The 19,962-nt window shown below is 36.3% G+C and overlaps 1 protein-coding gene and 1 long non-coding RNA gene across 4 annotated transcripts in view; both read right to left on the minus strand.

Moving 5' to 3' along the window:
• Positions 1 to 19,962, minus strand: part of Tpp2 (tripeptidyl peptidase 2) — a 65,921-nt gene that overhangs the window by 37,494 nt on the left and 8,465 nt on the right. For all 3 annotated transcript variants that reach the window (XM_015484112.2, XM_015484111.2, XM_015484113.2), the window contains exons 3-10: positions 14,218 to 14,313; positions 12,086 to 12,190; positions 10,647 to 10,771; positions 7,430 to 7,593; positions 4,699 to 4,853; positions 3,973 to 4,049; positions 2,193 to 2,320; positions 1,646 to 1,745 (exon numbers count right to left, since the gene is read on the minus strand). In XM_015484112.2, the coding sequence (XP_015339598.1) occupies positions 1,646 to 1,745; positions 2,193 to 2,320; positions 3,973 to 4,049; positions 4,699 to 4,853; positions 7,430 to 7,593; positions 10,647 to 10,771; positions 12,086 to 12,190; positions 14,218 to 14,313 (950 nt within the window). The remainder of the gene's footprint in view (positions 1 to 1,645; positions 1,746 to 2,192; positions 2,321 to 3,972; positions 4,050 to 4,698; positions 4,854 to 7,429; positions 7,594 to 10,646; positions 10,772 to 12,085; positions 12,191 to 14,217; positions 14,314 to 19,962) is intronic.
• Positions 5,598 to 7,420, minus strand: LOC125616047. Its single transcript, XR_007346660.1, has 2 exons — positions 5,785 to 7,420; positions 5,598 to 5,735 (listed from the first exon to the last, which is right to left on the minus strand). It is a non-coding gene; the product is annotated as an uncharacterized LOC125616047 (long non-coding RNA).

A 19,962-nucleotide genomic window follows, 5' to 3' on the forward strand; every position in this document is an offset into this window, starting at 1 on the left:
AAAAAAAAAAAAAAAAAAAAAAAAAAAAATATGGTATGTGTAATGCTCAATACTGAAGGAGAGGAAGTGGTTTTCAAAGAGCACTATGGAATATATTCTGTTTATGATCATTAATCCATGTTTTATACTTTATACCTGTTTAATAATGAAACCAAGTATTTGCAATAATATTTCATGTGTATACAGGTAAGCATGCAACAAACTCTCTTAGAACAAATGATTTGTGAACTGATATCTGCTTTAATCTAAGCTTCCCTTACAATTCATGAGCTGTGTTGTTTTATTAAAATATATTCTTCATACATTTTTTGTTTTGTTTTGTAGTTTGGTGCTGTGGACTGAACCCAGGGCCTTACACATGTTAAACCTGTACTCTATCACTGAGCTACAACCCCCTACCCCTAGCACTTGAAATAATTCTTTAAATGTTCTATGGCAAATAAGATTGGCAAAGGTTGGAGTAAACAATTCTCTAATATTTTGTTTTTATATTGACCCTAACACATTTTAATAATTTGATACTTTAGTTAACTGAACAAAGAACACATAAACCTTTGCTAACTTTTGACTCTTAGTCATTCTTATTCAGTGACATTAATTGGGCTACTGAGGGCAGTCTATGATCATGGTAGGAAATAAAGCGTTCCAATCCATAGAGACTGCCAGTCTGACTATTTTCCAAGACAGTCTATAATAAAGTAATGGAATAAGATTACATTTTAAAGAAGAAATTACCTAGAGAAGATTAGGAAGATATGTGCAATTCAAAGAATTAACTTTTATCATATTTGCTCTGATTCTAGCCAATTTTTGAATCTTATCTTCCAGTATTCTTTATTATCTAATTTATACTCCAAACACATCCAACTACTAGTTACTTCCTCCCAAACCACTTAGTTTCGTATAATAAATTATTTTTATAGTACAACCTGCTTATCTTTGGGTTCAAGCTGTCCTCACCATATAGAACTCCCTTCTCTCTCAATGTTCTATCCATGCTTTAAAGGTTGACTCCAATACTACCTCCTACATGAAGGGTTCAGGTGACTGCTCCCACCTCTGTGGTCCCATTTTCTACAATGACATTCTGAATGTGGATGACAACCTTCATGCCTTGCCTATTTAGTGCTATGTTGGCACCAAGATATTTGCTGATCTGAACTCAAAGTCTATTCTTCTAAATTAACTCCAAAGAGGCAAAGATATGAATTAAAATAGGCTTTATTTTTCAGAGGGTGCCTGTACTAACTGATGTAATAAGGGATTATAAAAATTAGGACTCAACATACCTCGAGAAAGATAATCAGTTCCCTGAATTAGACTAATATAGTTCAGAGGGTGTCAGCGAACCTAAACATCTGATAAACCTAAACACTGATAAATGTCATTTATCAATCAGAACTTGCTCACTTATGGATCTTATCCAAGAGGTTCAAAGGTTATAACTTCAAGAGCATGAACACAGATACACAGGCTCTGTAACTGCAATGCTTTAACAAACATTTAGGGCTTCCGTTACACCAAAGCTCAAATATCAAAATTATTTAAAACGAGGCCATCACCACTTATTATCTAAAACTCTGCCTCCCAGCCACATAAAATATAACCAAGTACATGTAATGGTCCCATGTACTGCCTCACCCACCTTGGGCCTCTTGAAGACCATGTGTACTGATTTGCAGGTAATTTCTCTCTCAGGGAATACTCTGCAACCATCATATCAGGGGAAACATAAGCACCAACACCTGTGAGACGAATTTTTATCATTAACAAAAGGAATCAAAATTCACTCAATGGATCTTAATTTTCCCAATGAAATCCACTGTTCACATGGATAAACTGCTTAATACCTATACCAATTCTCTCATGAAACAGAAGAGAAAATTTAACAGGGAAAAGTACCATGTATCACACATTATTCCAAGCCCTCTGCTAACTTAGAATGTCGTTATGCCATCTTTTCCTGATAATGTACCAAAAGATGTATATCTGTTTTTCTATTAGACAACTTATTCTGGGCTTCCTTAAATTGTAATAAATTCTAGACAAGCTGTTTTCCCTATTAGACTTTGTTTCCTAAGGACACATTTAGTCTACAGTGTTTTGCACTGAGGAGAGATACAATTAACATTTGATCACCATTTTGGTCTGCTTGTTTTTAAACATTTCTATTTCTAAAGCAGGAAACTAACCTATCACACTTGACGTGGTGCCACCTGGACAACCGACGGTGGAAAGGCATGGACCATTATTTCCAGCACTGGAAACGTAAATGATATTGTGCTTCCATACTGCTTCATTAATTACTTCACAGATTCTCCTGAAAAAGAATATTCCTTTGAATAACACTGTCCCATTTCTTATTTATATAAACAACAAATTACAAATGGGATTCAAACTGCAGAAGTTAAACAGTAACTATAAGGAAGGGGTGTGCATTCGAATCACTCAGTTGACCTTCTTAAACTAAAAATACACAGCCTCTACTGCCTAAGTGTATAGAGTACCAAAATGCTATTTAAATATATGGTTACATAAATGTTGGCAGGTCTACTTTTGGTGGAATATGATATAGTGATTTTAAATGAGGTACTCATTGGATTTTAGCATAGGTAAGGAGTTATGAGACCAGTAAGTATAGGAAAAATGCTAGATGCAAAACTTTATATGGAAAAAATACATTACAAAGTACTACAATATTAGCAGTGTCTGGAGAGTAGGGCAGTAAATTGGTCCATTTCCACCCCCACTTGAAAGTATTTAGAGACAGTCTTCAAGGTATTCCTATGCATATTTTCACCAGGAATTATGTAACCCAAAAAGCTAGTATATTTAGTGGCAAAGATAAAGTGGAAATAAGGTACAACTGGTGACTGTGACTATAAGATGTGAGAAATCTGATCAGAGATCTTTACAGACAACAAGAAAACTTTACTGGCATTTATTAAAGAGAAAGAAGTTAGCCAGGTGCAGTGGTGCATTCCCATAATCCCAGTGGCTTGGGAGGCTGAGGCAGTAGGATCACGAGTTCAAAGCCAATCTCAGCGATTTAGGAAGTCCCTAAGCAATTCAGCAAGACCCTGTCTCTAATATAAAAAAGGGCTGGGGATGTGGCTCAGCAGTTAAGTGCCTTTGGGTTCAGTCCCCGGTACCAAAAAAAAAAAGGGGGGGGGGGTGGAGAAGTTAGATCATGAAAAAGAAAATGGAGTTAAATTCTCATTTTGAAAAGATTTCAAATATAAAGTTTTATAAACCAGATAACTGGTGTATTTTAGTGGCTTGGTGGTTGGAGACGGGGAGAGATGACTGGTAAATAAGAACTCTAAATACAGTAATTTAAATAGATACTACTGTGAAGGAAAAAAGACACAGAAACATCAGGTCAATGCCATAGCACTGGATTTGGAGCAATATGACACTGATGACACAGCAAGGGAGGAGGTGAGCAGGTTGAGGAAACACACTCTTCACGTGCAGAGAGTGCATGTGTCCAACCACCAGCGAGTTCTGCAAATTAGCTGCAGGGCCACTGAAGGGAACAGCAAGGTTTTGGCAAGCTTAGGGGTTGGTCAGGCAAGGCTGAGGAAGGCTCCAGGGTGACTGTAAAACAGTAATCATAACAATGGACAGTCTGAGGGTCTAATCTGGCTGGCAAGGAAAGTAAGGATGCCATGGAGCCATCAGTGAAAAATACCAGAGGGCTTGGTAGCCTGAAAGTCTCAGGAGAACAATTATGGTGGCTGGCTACCCCAGCCACAAGGGAGTGCTCAGTATTGAGATTTCAGGTATGGTGCAGTGACTGGTACTGAATCATAGAGAAGACACAGGAATTGGGGCCTGAGGGCTAGGCCACATGGTTTTCATCTCACCACAGGGCTGCTGTTGTCCACTGTGATGTTCAATCCATATGTTTAAAATATTTCATGTATGCCAGCCGAGGTTCTACAGTAACAACTGTCAGGGAATACTCACCCAGAATTTGGCCAGTGAGTTGCTTCTCCATAGCTGTAGTTGACAAGATCACACTTATGATTTATGACTTCTATCATCTATTAAAGATTAAGAGCCTAGTTTAGGCAGCTGAACTAATTTAGTTTCTAATTTACAAAAACAGTAAGCAAATATAAAAGCATGTAATTATATAGTTTCTTGACCAATCATTATCCAATTTATAAGTTATTTCCATATATAATAATAAATAAAAACCAAAGGGCAGGAGGAGACAAAACACTGTAGTAGTCAGTAAAAAATAAAACCAGTGTTTCTAGAATGGAATGGGATTGGAGGAGGACAGCAGCAAGCCTAGTTCTTACTAGGTTTAAAATCACTAACGTTACACGTCAAAATGAAATATGGAGTATTAAAAATTTTTAATTCCTTTTAGGCTGATGGAGCAAGCTGACTAAGATGACATTTTCTTTAAAAGTATCACAAAATTGCTTGCTGGAGAATTTACTAGAAATGGTAAGTATAAAATAGATATTTTCTTCCACAAAGGTTTTAAACCAAAAACTTTTTTCGTAATAAATTTTATTAAAAATGATTTTAAAAGTAGAAAATATTTTTGCTTTTAAAAATAACATCCTGTACACAAAATGCAGTTCAATGTATTCTTGGTAAACCAGAAGCACTTTTTAAAAACCCTAAAAATATCCAAGATTAATCATTAATCTAAATCAACAATTCATAAACACTCACAGCTCTTATGAGACCTGTGCCTGTTTCCATTGTGCTTAATCTTGTATCACCAATTTTTATTGATAGAATTTGAGCACCAGGAGCTACTCCATTCCGTTCAGGTTCTTCTGGAAAATGCCCGGCAGCTATACTAGCTACGTGTGTGCCATGAGCTCCTAGAAGCAACAAGGAAGGAAATGACAAAATATTTTCCCATATGAGAATTTTAACCATTCATTTCAATCTACATATTATTAGTCACTTCAGTCACTATATATTGGTTATATACTCTTAAGACATTTGAAAAAGTGTTTCACCAAAGAGGATATCCAAATGGCAAATAAGAAGGAAAAATGTTCAAATTCATTAGTTATCTGGAAACTGCAAATTAAAGCCACAATGAGATGCCTCTATGTAATTTTTCAGGATGGCTAAATTTCTGAGGGCTGACAGCAGAAGTATGGGCTGGGTGGAAGTGCAAGCTGAGCAGGCACCTTCCTGCCCCTATCTACACACCTGACAGAAATGCACACACATGTACAACAAGACATTCACAAAGCATTCATGGCAGCAATATTTGTATAATTCAAAAACCAAAACAACTTTCAGGTCCATTAATAGTAAATGGACATATGGTATCATCAATTCACAGAACTGACAATTAACTGCAATAAATATGAACTTCTATGTACTGAGATGAAGCTCACAAAATAAGGTTGAACGAAAATTCCATACAAAAGGATTTATATTGTTTATATAAATAGAAAAAGGTCGAACCATAGGAAATTGCCATTATTTTATCATGTCTAACGTATAAAAGACAACATCATATGGCCCAAAGTAATGTGGCAATAGAAATGATGATAGTAGTTAAATTTGGGGTAGGGGTAAGGACACCGAGTAGCAAGATACAAGATGGGGGCTTTTACAATATTTTATTTTTGACGTGGGTGGTAGTTACACAGGATCATCTACTTTGTGATAATTCAAGGAGTATATAATTTGTGATTTGTATGCTTTCCTGTACATGTTACATATCAATAAAGTAAAATAAAAACCTAAGACTCTTCCCATACATGTTACATATCAATAAAGTAAAACAAAAACCTAAGTGAGAAGTTTCTTAGGAGACATGAAGAAAAACATGCCACTACTGTCAGGAAACCAACATAAGTACAATGATAACAGCAGGTGGCCCTGGGCCTATTTATATTAGGGACAGATGAGAGGTGGAGCTCCAGAAGCGATGAACAAGACCCTTCCAGGTGGGTTGGCCACCATGCTGAGACGACTTTGTTCTAACCAACTGCTGTCACATCCCGCAAGAAAATGTGCACCCAATGCTGCCAATTCTACTTCCTTACTTTTTTCCTAACCTTGCTGCCTGCACACAATAGTCACAGTGGTTATAGTAAAGAAGACTGACCAGGCCACAAACTGAAGAGGATGGGGAGCACCTGGAGGTCTGCTGAGGTAGTCCCAGAGGAAAACAGTTTGGGAGCTTTTAAAGTTCAACATATATTTAGCACATCCAGCCAGTTCTCCTTGAGATGGGTCCAAAATAAACAAAACCCTATTTCCACACAGAAGCTTATACACAAATGTTGAAACAACCTCAATGTCCATCAATAAGTGAATGAAAACAGTGAGGTACATTCACATGATAAAATATGATTCAGCAAAATGAGGAGCACACTACAATCACAGCAGTGACCAACCTCAAAATCACTATGCTGAGTGAAAGAGGCAGGCAAAAAAATCATATTTCTTATTCCACTTATTTAAAATTTTGGAAAATACAAAGTAATCTAGAGTGATAGAAAGCAGATCAGTGGCTCTGGGGATGTGGGCAGAGACTGGATCACAAAGGAAGACAGCTGGCTGCTGGAGGCAATAGTATCTTGGTGATAGCTTATCAGGTGTACATATATCAAAACTTATCAAATTATAGATGCATGTGCAGTTTACTGTACTTCAGCTATACCTCAATGGACCTGGGGGTGAAAGAGCTAGTCACCTTCCTTCATTCTCTTTTCTCCCTCCCCCAAAGTAACCATTTTGAAGCTAGTGTGCATAATCTTTGCATGTTTTTATACTTTCACCAAAGAAATACACATATACATAAACATTGCATAGTACTTATTTGGTATGTTTTTAAATTTTACTAAGTGTTTTATTATCAATATAGTTTTTCATTAAAACTAATTTGATTGCTATGTAATATTCCATAATATGAATAACATAATTTTTAAAAACCTACTGTTTTTATCCCTCAAGGTAAGAGCAAAAAGTTTTATATAAAGGATAGAACACAGAAGGGGGGAGAGGGGGAAGGAGGGGGGGACACCAAAAAAAGGGGCAAAATCCTACTTTTTGTTAATGGATATTTAGGTGGGTTCCAACCATTTTGAAATTACACAGAAAGCTGTGGTGAGGATCACTCTAAATGATTCTCCATATTCATGAGTGAATTTTTCAAAGGTGAATATATTTGGAAATGACATTACTATTTATAAGAATCATGCTGATGAATTTTGTGACATGGGTCATATGCTTACAGTCTCAGAATGGATAGTACATGGTTATGACTTTAAAAAACAACACAAATCAAACCACAGCTATGATTCTAGACCTAATCCTTTAGTGGTAATCTCTAGATTAAATTCTCTAGAAAGTTGCTTTGAGCTACAGAAATTTATTGTCTTGCTACTCCATAAATTTATCTCTCATTAGTAAATCTGAAACAGAATACCTCCACTGGTCACAATGGAGAGCAGGTTTCCATCATCATAAATATTAACAGAGTAATTCAACATCTCAGCTGTGCCAAAAGAACCATATTCTTGGGCTTCTTTGTAGTTTCTCAATACAGTAGATTTGCTCAAGTCCCCATCTTCATTTGAATCAATGCAGGCTCTGTTAATTGAAAGAAAAAGCAGGTTTCAAAATACATCATTTTCTCACCTTTCTAAAGAAGATCACACACTACAGTGTCCTCTGTTTTCTTCTTACTACCTTCCTACTCCCACCATCACAAACACAGCAATCCTTTGCTTCACAGAGGCAGCAGGAAGGGTCAGGTCAAAGAGTGCCCAGGATGCTTAAGCCTAGGCACAAAGGCCTCAGAATGCTGTCTGTTACAGACACCAGGCAGAAATCCACCGGGCCACCAAAGAAATAAGAAATGAGAACTAGAGCTCGGGCTGGAGCTTTAAGATATGATGGTGCAGATACACGGCCTAGGTAGGCCTTAATTCCTGCTGCTTCTGTTAGTATTTAGTCTGTGAGCTGGATAGCTCATGCAGGATCCTTGAAGCTAGATGAACTACACTGAGTGCAGTCTCATTCAGACTTTGGGCAAACTTTTTTTTTTTTTTTTAATTATAAAGAGCATTTTCTACATAATTTTACTCTACTTGTTCTTTCCTCGTTTTGTTAGCTATTTAAACATACATGTACACACACATGTATATGTATGAAGCATCAAACAAAAATAAACAAGTGAAAGGATGATCAGTAGAGTAGAGAAAGGAGAATGGGGGAGGGAAGGAGGAGGAGAATGGGGGGTGTCACCCAGGACTGAAATGGAATAAATCAAATTCCATGCATGTATGATTTTGTCAAATGAACCCAACTAGTATGTGTAACTATAATGTTCTAATAAAACTACATACATATTTCAAATACTTTGGAAGACAATCTGATTAAAACTACATATATTAATTATTAAAAAAGTCATAAATGATACACAACATTTAACTATCAATATTATGTTTTTGGTTCTTAGACCTTAGGACATGTTTGTTTACATAAGAACTGTGTTTTTTCAAGTTAAGCAAGTCTCAGTCAAAATTGCTAAAGTGAACATTGAAAGCCCTCTAGTTTTGCACACGGATCATTTACCACAAATATCGAAGCACATGCATCATTAACAAACTAAGTATTTAGGAGGAAGGATCCTTCAAAATTTGTTTTTACACATATACCAACAGTGATATCCCAAAATGATCTACAACATTTCAAAAGAACTGAACACCTATGAGGAAAATGAAGCAAAAAGAAAACAAGTAGCACATCAAACAGAATCAGGATTGAGGTGAACATTTAAAATGTATATCACCAAATCATCTATGTTAGAAAGCGCAAAACATCTGTCTCCAAAATGTATGTAATTGGCCAGCATCCCTCCAGGAAGGCATCTAATAAGTGCTCCCATCTTTCCCTCTCAGTCTTCTGATCACCACAGTCTATCTCCCGAATGTGTCCATTTCTCTATTTCCACTGTTTCTTCCTTACCTATGCTGCCTGATGAGTTGATGGTCTATCTGTAGCTACAGTGATTTCTTCAAGTCTGATCATCTGATTCCTGCTTTAAACCATTCTACATCTTCCAATGGCTCTCATCATAATGTTGAAACTCCACAAAGGCCTCACTATCAAACCTCTACTTACCTCCCTATGTCCTCTTCCCACTACTCACTCCGTGGCCATACCAAGTTTCTACACTTCCTCCAGTGACCTCTATTCTTTTCTTCCACTTTCAAAGTTCTTTTCTATTCTCTACTTAATTAATTGTGCTGATAATTCATGTTTCAACTTAAGATGTTCCTTCTGGGAAATTCTTAATGCTTCTTAGTTTGGTTCCACGTTTAAAACACATGCTTCCACAGAGTCTAAAATTCATGGAATAGCTTCTATATTACAAAGAAGGCACTCAATAAACACTTGACAAATAATGAAAGAATTAATGAGTCAACAACATCCCACAGCAAATGCAATGACACTTTCTAGGTCAGCTTCTTATAATGAGCATCAGCGTAGAGTGACTCAACAATACAAGTATCTGCCTAAGTAACTCCATAGAGCACAAATATGAGTGTTGCAAGAGTACAACTTTATGAAGGTCTGGTTGGCTGAATTCAAGGAGCTGCTGTTGGAATCCAGAGAAAAGGAACATGGAATGAGGTTCACAGAGCATATGAGTGAGAGTGAGGAGAGGCTGAGATTAAATATATTATTACTTGACATTTTCCACACATTTCTTTGTCAATTATGGAAAGAATCCAGTTTTCATCAAGAATTACAAAGGAAATGTGACATAATGAGGTCAAACACCACCCAAAAGAAACTGATTAATAACCCTTTCTTTATGCAATTCTCTGTAAACAGTTTCTCTCCACCTGTTTTGCTCCATTTTGAATGAAATCAAGTTTGACACTATACATTCTGACAAATGCTCAAAGAAAAGAGTATCATTATTAGGTTACCTGCTAAGTGCAGAGATAGGGGTTCATAATTAGAAGTGGGTAGGAAGGGGCAGACTTGACATTCTTAACAAAAACAAAACAAAGTACTTAAAGAATAGGTCACTTTACCTCCCCTCAGAAACAGGTGACATTTCTGAAATGAGAAATGAGAACATTTACAGATAGTAGCTAAATTGTAAATTCATGCTAGGTATTGTGAGATCTTCAAGAGTCTCCTCAAAAAAGTCTGAAATCAAAGTACTACAGGATATACTATATCATATTAAAAAAAAAGAAGGTTAAATTGTTTCTGGTAGCACCAGAATGCTATTTTTTTCACTGATTATAATAAAATTTTCTAAAATATTCCTCTGGGATTTTAGATTTTTATCAGTTCTATTGTCTGACTAAATATCATTTCCAACACAAATATTCTAAAAGAAGTATCACGCATAGTTGTTAGCCAATGGCTACAAGTGAATCATTTTATCAGACTGCTGGAATAAGGAAACTTTCTGGAAATACACTGGTGCCCTGGGCTCTACTACTATTTAAGAGTTCAAAAGGTTTGTCCAAAACTAAAGCTGATTTGGGTCTCAAATAGATTCACTGAGTGATAATGTCACATAAACCAAAACTTTGTATAGCTGTAAGAGTTTAATGTTCTTCAGAAAGAGAGAGAGACCATTTCAAGTGAAGATCTATACAATACAAAAAACTCACCTCCAAGCTTCACCATCATGCCATACCAGGCAGTCATACACAGGGCCAGGATCACTATATTTTTTCTCAAAAGAATTTAGCAATTCCACTTGACTTTGAAGCTCTTCCTTGATTAGTTTGTTCACCTAATTAATTAAAAAATCAATTAATATTTAGTATACTTTGTGCTTCTGAAAGTTACATCAACATATGACCAAAGACACAGTGTTAACCAATAGTACAATCATTTTTCTCTGGAAAACTGTAGTTCAATTACATGTTAAATGTATATAAAAGGAAAAAGTTAAATTTGTATATAGGTATATAGGACATTAGTTCCCTTTTTGTTAAACTGGGGATTGAACTCAGGGGCATTTTAACACTGAGCTACATCCTCAGTACTTTATTTTCTACTTGAGACAGGGTCTCACTAAGTTGCTCAGACCATCACTAAATTATTGAGGGGAGCCTTGAACTTATGATCCTCCTGCCTTAGTCTCCTGAGTGGCTGGGATTATAGGTGTCATTGCCATGCCCAACCTTAGGCCATTAGTTCTGAACCCTAACTGTCCTTTAATTAGTGGTTCTAGGAAGCTTTAATAACGCCTATCTCCCTCACAAGGCTTGAATTAAATTTTCTATAACACAAGTACAGTCAGTTTTAAAAGCTCTTCGTGTGATTCTAATAGCTGTCAGAGCTGGGAACCATTTTTGGTTAAGAAAAGTACATGCATGTATTAAAAGAATAATTCAGAAGGATAAACACCAAACTGTGGTGATCATGCCTATGAAGTGAGATTATGAAGGCTTTTCATTGATTACATTGATTCAAAAACACTTAATGGGCAAGACGTAGAACAATGATTATTCTCATATACTTATTATGGGAATATAAATTGCTACAATCACTTTATGACCTACCAAAAGGCATATACAACAATGTTTAGAATAGGATTATTCTTAATAATAAAAAACAAAGCAAGAAACAATATGAAAAATGGACAAACTGTGGTTCATTCTTGGAAGAAAACATCTGGAGTAATGAAAAAGAACTGCAGTACCCAGAGCCTGGATGCGCATCACACCACTATGCAAAGGATGTGCACAGAAGACCACATGCTGCCAGCTTCCACCTCACCAAAACTACCCTGTGGTACCACCAGTCAGGGAACAGCTGGCTCTGGGGAGAGGGGTGGATTTCCTGGTGCAGCTTATAGGAGAGAATCCAAAAGACACACTTAGCACTTACTTTCTCTTACCTACGTATATTATGTGCTAAGTTTTGAAACACTGATACATATGTAAATTGACTTCAGCTTCAACAATTATGGAAAAACATAAAATTGACCCGAGGAGAACATTATGAAAAAGGAAAATCTGCGAGAGCATTCTACTTGTTCCCCAAGCACCCAGTTATATGGTTGTGTGGCAACATCTAGATACAAGTGACTAGCACCAACTTGGGAAGAGCCGTTGTTGGCAACATCAAATTCTTCCTGTTTTCTACAGGCTTCTGCAAGGGCCACTCTGTGAACAGGATCCCAGATTTTTTCCTTCCGTTCCTTCTGCAATGACAAAAAAGTGACCTTACGATTCAACTGACAAATACTCAGTTAAACCTCAATGATAGTTTATATACATGGACTTTGATGTCAGCAGATATGATGCTCGACCATTCTCATGTGAGGGTTTAAAAAAATCACTTCTAAGGAAGTTGATGAAGTAACAGATCAATTATTAATAAGTGGTTAGTTAATTCACTGCAGTCAGAATTTAAGAGAATAAGTTTACCGAGACATGTATTTTTAATATTCATATTCTCCAATTTAAATCCTCACCTTCTCTAACAATACCTAATACCATGTTCATAACCTGAATTTTCATCTAAAATAGGAAAACATGGTATCCTGGGCCCACACAAAATTGGGGAATACAGTGAAGCAAGAGCAAGCAGAGGACCAGAGGAAGGCTGTAACTGTGTTTCAGACATGTGTTCCTCCTCAATTTCCTTCCTCTCTAGGTTTTTTTCATCTGCTTTGACAGGATATGGTTCTGTGTTATTGAAACTGGCCTTAAATCTCCAGTTTCTTTAACCCACAGTGTCTCCTGACAGAAGTCTGCTAGTTTATGAAACCTTTCCAGAAAAATAGGCAATTCAGCTAAGCTAAAGGAAAGGTCCACTTCAACTTAATCTCTTCATTTGTATGACAATTTGTACCTATGCAACACAATTAATTTTAATAAACTGCACACAAGTGCCATAGTGTCTGTGTACTTCAGCCTGAAACTTTAAAATAGTACTCAGTCAGAGTTACATGTATGAGAGTCACTTCTGGTTCATGGACCCCAGGGGAAGCAAACAACACTGTGATCAGATCATGGGGCCACAAATCTTATCCATCAAGATCAGTTTCAAGAACTCTATCTTTAAAAAAAAAAAAAATATATATATATATATATATATGTGTGTGTGTGTGTGTGTGTGTGTATATATATATATTTTTTTTTAGTTGTACACAATATCTTTATTTTGTTTATTTATTTTTATGTGGTGCTGAGGATCGAACCCAGGGCCTTGCACATGCTAGGCAAGCATTCTACCACTGAGCCACAACCCCAGCCCAAGAACTCTATCTTTTTTACCATTGAAACATTGGATGTGTATCAGTACTAGTGTCACAGCAGACTTCTAAAGTGGTACTGACCAATTCAGTATCCATTAGCCACATGTTGCTATTTAAACTTAAAACATTACATAAAATTACAGTTCCAATTCCATAGTCCCACTAGCCACATTCAAATTCTCAGTAGGCTTGGTGGCTAGTGGCTCCCCTAATGGACACAGCAGATAACCAACACTTCAAACACTCTCATCATTACAAAAAGTTCTATGGAATAGCACTATTTTAAAGCAGGCTCCTTACCACTCTTACTTATGACTCTTCTACCTCTAATGACCGAGTTGTGTTTTTTACATTGCTATTTCAGTAGTGTTAGGTCGACTGATTCTTTTCTTAATACTGAATACTAATAAACTAGGAACAAAAAGGTCAGCCAAGGGCTGGGGTTGTATGTGGTACCTCTACCACATGCAAGGCACTGGGTTACATCCTTAGCACCACATAAAAATAAATAAAATAAAAAAATAAATGTATGTAAAAAAGAAAAAAGAAGTTCAGTCAAACAGCAAGAAAAAAATGAGCAAATTATAAAAACTACAGGAACAAGAATAAATAAGGAGGCCTGGACTTTAAATGAGTTGTCTTTAACCTTTATCAAGTAAAAATCCTTTCAAAAATTCAATGAAAGCTCTAGGCCATCTCCCAGAAAAACACGAATAAAGTATGAGTGTAATTTCAATGTGTACAGATTCCCCAACCTTATCCATGCATTCAGAATTAAAAACCATGCCTTTAAATGGATAACATTCCAATGAACAGAATTGATTTTAAACAGTCATTTTTTAAAAAGCTTCCAAACACCCGAAATAATTAAGAGTTAAGGAGATTTTATGACAATTTTATTTTCCCCCAAGAGGAATAAAATCTGAAAAAGGAAATATCGGAGTCACTGATACTAAGTTGTACATTACCTGTATCCTTTCCTTGAGAGCCTTTGGATAGAAGTCATAGCCATTTTTAATGCCAATATGATATTTGCCTGAAGGATTTGTCCAGCTTGTAGGAATCTATAGAAAAAAGAAAATTGTTCCTTCAGTCAATGCCTCCCAATGCCAATGATTCACCACTAGGGAGAATATTTTACATCAACTCCAATAGCTCATGTTGAATTAGCAGGCCCATGTATTTGAGGACTACTTTCAATATTCTAAGTAGTCACTTAATATCTCTGACTTTTTTTTCATCTGTAAATAAGATGATTCAACTACACTTCCAAAGTGCTTCCAAAATATACTGTCTCATTAAACCACAAAGATTATTATTAGTTCTTTTTCCTTTTCTTTTTTTTTTTTTTGTGTGTGCAGATACTGTAGATTGAACTTAGGGCTTCAGACACGTGGGCAAATGCTCTTCATCTAGTCCTATTTATTTTGAGACAGGGTCTCACTAAATTGCTCAGGGTTGGCCTTAGCAACTGTGATCCTCCTGCCTTAGCCTCCCCAAGTAGCTGAGATTACAGGGATAGGCCATATTTTTTCTTTTTAGTTATAGATGAACACACAGTATCTTTATTTATTTCTGTGTGGTGTTGAGGATTGAACCCAGTGCCTCACACACACAAAGCAGGCGCTTTACCACTGAGCTATGGCCTCAGCCCCATGATTAGTTCTTAAACATAGCCGACACTTCATCTCCTCCTTCGATAGGCTAGTGCCCCAGATAATGGAGAGGGGAAGCAATTTAACAACCTTTTCTACACTTAAAATTCCTTTTAAGAAAAAGAACCTCACTCTCCTCTACAACAACACAGGGATAATGCAAAGATACTGAACAAGAGCTCTTCGAGTCCTTATGAAAAATACTCTATCAAACCATGTTAATTACATATAAAATCTTTCCAACTATCTCACAGTATTTAAAAATAACACTTGAAGCTTTAATTAATAGAATGATATAAATAGTATGCCCTGTTTCCAAATGGAGCAAGCAAAGCAACAAAGAGAAATTAAATTACCCACCCAAATAACAGAAGTGTCAAAAACTGGAACCTAGTTCCATTGTAGAGACCAAAAAATTCAGTACAAAGGACATAGGATTTAAAATCAGATCAATATGGCTGTGAATCTAAACTTTACCAATAACAAGGGGCAACTGCAAGACTATTTCTTCTTCTGGACAAGGAAGAAATCAATCCCTATTTTAGTATTCTTAAGAATAACAAAGTGCACTAAGCATCAACCCATCTGAAATGTCAACATGTGGGTATGTATTCATACTCTCTGTAGCACAGGACTCCAACTATCAAGCACTGAAGTGTGCAGATTATAAGATGAGCCATCAACCCCTTGGAATTGGCCGACTCATCAATCCTCACTTGTACATTTTCTTCACCCAAGTCCCTCACCCAAGTATCTTCTGGGCAGAAAACTTTTGGGTGAACTTTTCCCACAACTAAATACAGGAAAACATCATTAAAGGCCTATGTGTCATTAACGATTTCTCAATCAACTAGTTATCTAGATAATGTAAAAGTTCAAATATGCTGGCTATAAACTAGTACTTATTATTCAAAACTTATCAATTTTCTTTTGATAATAGGGATTCTTAACTTTACTATTCTTGCAACAGCCCATGGAATTACAAAAACAATAATAAAATGTGACGACAGCATAGTTAATCATAACAGAACCACAAGCAGCCACTACACCACTATAGGGGCGTCATGACCCTCGGCTAATGTCAGCTTCTTTCTAGGAAAAGACTACTAAAAGCTGTGAAATGCTCAAGGAGTAAACAGAAATTGCTAATAAAAACACTGAAAAATAAAAAGGTATTAAAACATGTTTAATCAGAATTATCTAAAAGATGTAATACAATCAAAATAATCCAATAAAATAATTTATATTTAATTCTCAAATATACCAAAATCTATCTGTAGGATCCATGGAATCAGATCACAACTATATATTTTTCTTAGTGAAGGCAGATTAGATAGTTATAAAAATTACACATGAAAAAAATCAGAGAATAAGGTATAATTATGGTTATGCTATTTAATCATAACTAAGGTAGAGTAAAGCTAACTTTAGCCTATGAGACAATTATGCAATACATTATTTTACACATTTGAGTATTGTATATAATTGAAGTTATTTTTGGTCTCTAAGAATCAAACTTTGCATTTTGACCGTTTTAAGCTGATCTTTAAAATGGTTCAAATTCCACAACCACCACAGTGCAATAAGGCTGATTTTCATGTGACATATATAAAAATCTCATTATTCTCTCAAAGAGAGAGGGCCTAACAAAGAGAACATTTTTCTTAATGAGTCACGTGTCATTATGAGTGTTGCCATACTATTAGTAAGATCCAACATCCTTTTAGTTTTGTTGTTGTTGTTGTTATTGTTTGTTTGTATTTGCTTTTTGCCTCAAAACTACTTTGGCCTCATGGCACATGCCAGTGTACATACACCAGTTCCTTGGCTGCTGCTGCATTTAAACACTGTACTATTTCTGGCCACATCATTTAGTACACCTGGATTTATCTTTAAATTTTTAAAAAATATGTGTCTAAATCTTAATGATTTAAAAAATAACTTCAACTTAAATGTAGTAAAATAAAAAGAAAAGAAAAACAAAACAAAACACTGCTCCCTTCCAAAATTAGAATGGGAGGGGGCAACCACCCGCAAACCAAAGAGAGAACAGAAAAAGAGGATTCAGAAGGTCAACAACACATTTTGAAGTTTGCACAGTAAAAAGGAGGAACTGAAACTCAGTGGGGGAAATCATGGAATATATGATTTTGGAACACTGGGTCTATGGAAAAAAGGAAATTGGACTTCTATTTCAAACTAAGCATAAAATCAATTCCAGTTGAATTCCAGAACAAATGAGAGAAAAACTGAAACTTTTTAGAAATATAAAAGAATATCTTCATGATCATGGGGTCAAGAACTCAGAGAGATTAATAAAACCTTAATCAGCTAGGTGCAGTGGTGTACACCTGTAATCCCAGCTACTCAGAAGACTAAGGCAGGAGGATGGCAAATTTGAGGCCAGTCTCAGTAACTGAGCAAGACCCGTCTCAAAGTAAGTGCCAGGACTGTAACTCAGTGGTAGAGCACCTGCCTAGTTAGCATCATGAGGCGGCCCTAGGTTCAATCCTCAGCACCTCAAACATATACACACCCTAATCAAAAGGTCAAAGATATTCAATTACATTTAAAAACTTCTAGGCATCAAGATTCATTATGTGGAAAGTAAAAAAACATGTACAGAACGGGAGAAGACCCCTGCAACACAGGTGAGTGAAGGGCAGGTGAGCCCACAAAGTCAGTAAGAAAGCAACAGACAACTCAGCAAAATAAACAAAGAAGCAAAAGACCCTTAATAAGTACTCCACAGAGAAAAAAAATCAAAATTCCAAACACATGAAAAAGCACTCAATTTCATTAGTGAACAGAGAAGTGCAAATTAAGACCACAATATGATATACCTAGATTCCCAACACATTTTCAAAAATTAAAGTCTGATTATACCAAGTTTTAGAAAGGCAGTAGAAATACTTGGAAGAACTGTTTGGCATGACCTATTAGAGCTGGATCTCCATGAGTCAGCAATTTCACTTCTAGGCATGCACGGGAGATAGGTACAAGAATTGCTAATGAGGGCTGGGGCTATAGCTAGTGGCAGAGTGCTTGCCTAGCACATGTGAGGTACTGGGTTCAATCCTTAGCACTGCATAAAAATAAACAGATAAAATAAAGGCATTCTGTTCATCTATAACAACAACAACATGTTAAGGACAGTCCCAAACTGTAAATAACAACCATTCACCACAGCAGAATGGCTAGAATGTGCTATATATAAACCATGGCATACTACACAGCTTGGCTACTAAACAAATTACTGTGACATGCAACAACATAGAGAAATCTCATGAATCTTAAAGAATATCAAATTTTGCAAAACACCACCAAGGGAAGAAGATGTAAAATATTACAGAAATGAGGATATTCATGTGAAGCTCAAAAACAGATAAACTAAACAATGTAGGTATTCACACACCCATAGTAAAATTACAAAGGAAAGCAAAGAAGTAATTGTCACAAAAACTGAAATGGTTGTGATATGGGAGAAGGCAGGAATTTTATGAGATATGGCAATATTCGTTGTCTTGACCTGTATGCTGGATATAACATGTTTGCTTTAATCACTCATAAAACCGTACTTATGCATTTCACACACTTTATGGATGCACATTTTACAATAAAGGCTTAAGATTCCATTCACTTTTTGCTTCTACCTGCTCATGGGAGGATCACCAGCCCTAAGTAATAGACCACTAGCTTCTCACTAGTAAAAACGATATGAATATCATTTTTAGAGAAAGAGACTACTGAAATGTTCAAAGCACTAAGTGGTCATTCATCTTAAACTGGGAGAGGACTATATGGGCTATTTGGAAGAGAAATAGAATACAGACATTTATTTTAAAACATGACTAAGTCAAAGAAACTCGAAGGTCATACTGTAGTGTTGCTTTCTGAAAATTGTGTACTAAAGAACTGGAGAGAGCTAACTAGCCAGAGTACCAGTGCCTAATAACTGCTTTCTTTGCTGACTACTGCAAAACATCTAACACCTGTGTGTGGGTACATTTTCTGTGTGAATGGAGAATGAAGCTGGAACCAGGAAGACAGGCATAACATTTGTGTAAAGAGCAATTTGGTCTCCCACTGCCTCACTCCACATCCTTTCCAAACTTCACCAATCAATTAACTCTTCCTATGTGAGCCAGAAAGAAGTTGGGACATACAAAGCAAAGGAGAGAGAGGAAACACTAGAAATAGTCTACATGTGGTACACTCAGGCCATTATGCATGGCAGAGAGTTACCAAATACTAAAGCCAATCCCAAAAAACCAAAGGCCAAATGTTCTCTCTGATATGTGTATGCTAATCCACAACAAAGGAGGGTGGGGAGAGGAAGAATAGAAAGAAGTCCATTGGATTAGACAAAAGGAAACAAGGAAAGGGAGGGGGGAGGGGAATAGGAAGGACAGTAGAATTAACTGGACATAATTTTTCTAGCCTTGTATATTTGAATACACAAGCAGGGTAAATCTGCATCATGTACAACCACAAGAATAGGATCCTAATTAGAATAAATTATACTCCATGTTTGTATAACATGCCAACGTATGTATGTTTGTATAACATACATTCTAGGGACGTGTGAAACTAAAAAGAATAAAAAACAAAACAAAAAACAACAAAAAAAGCTTATTTGGCCCTCTTCCTACTCAACTTCAGGCCAAACAGGTAACTAGTATGGGGGGGTTACACTAATATTTTGAGGTCCTCAAAAACAGCATCATTATCTTACAATGAAACTCACCACCAAAAGACTCTACACAAGCAAGAGAGCTTCCACACCTTGTGAAGGCCTCCTAAAGAAGAGACAGTCAGGAATGAATAGACACCCAAGGGAAATATCCAAAGTAGAAAGCAAAGAACAAAGGAGAAAAGGAAGGTGAGGTGGTGCAGAAGGAGGAAGAGATGGCAGAGGTGAACAAGGAAGAAAGGAAAGGAGGAGGGGTTAGAAGCAGAGGAGGAAGCTAAGAAAAGAAAATGGGAAAAAGAGGAAGGTAAGTAGAAAGAGGAAGAAAAGATATCAAAATAATCAAAAATAAACCAGCAAAAAGAAGA

This window comes from Marmota marmota, unplaced genomic scaffold, assembly GCF_001458135.2.
Source record: "Marmota marmota marmota unplaced genomic scaffold, marMar, whole genome shotgun sequence".
In the NCBI taxonomy this organism is placed as follows: Eukaryota; Metazoa; Chordata; class Mammalia; order Rodentia; family Sciuridae; genus Marmota; species Marmota marmota.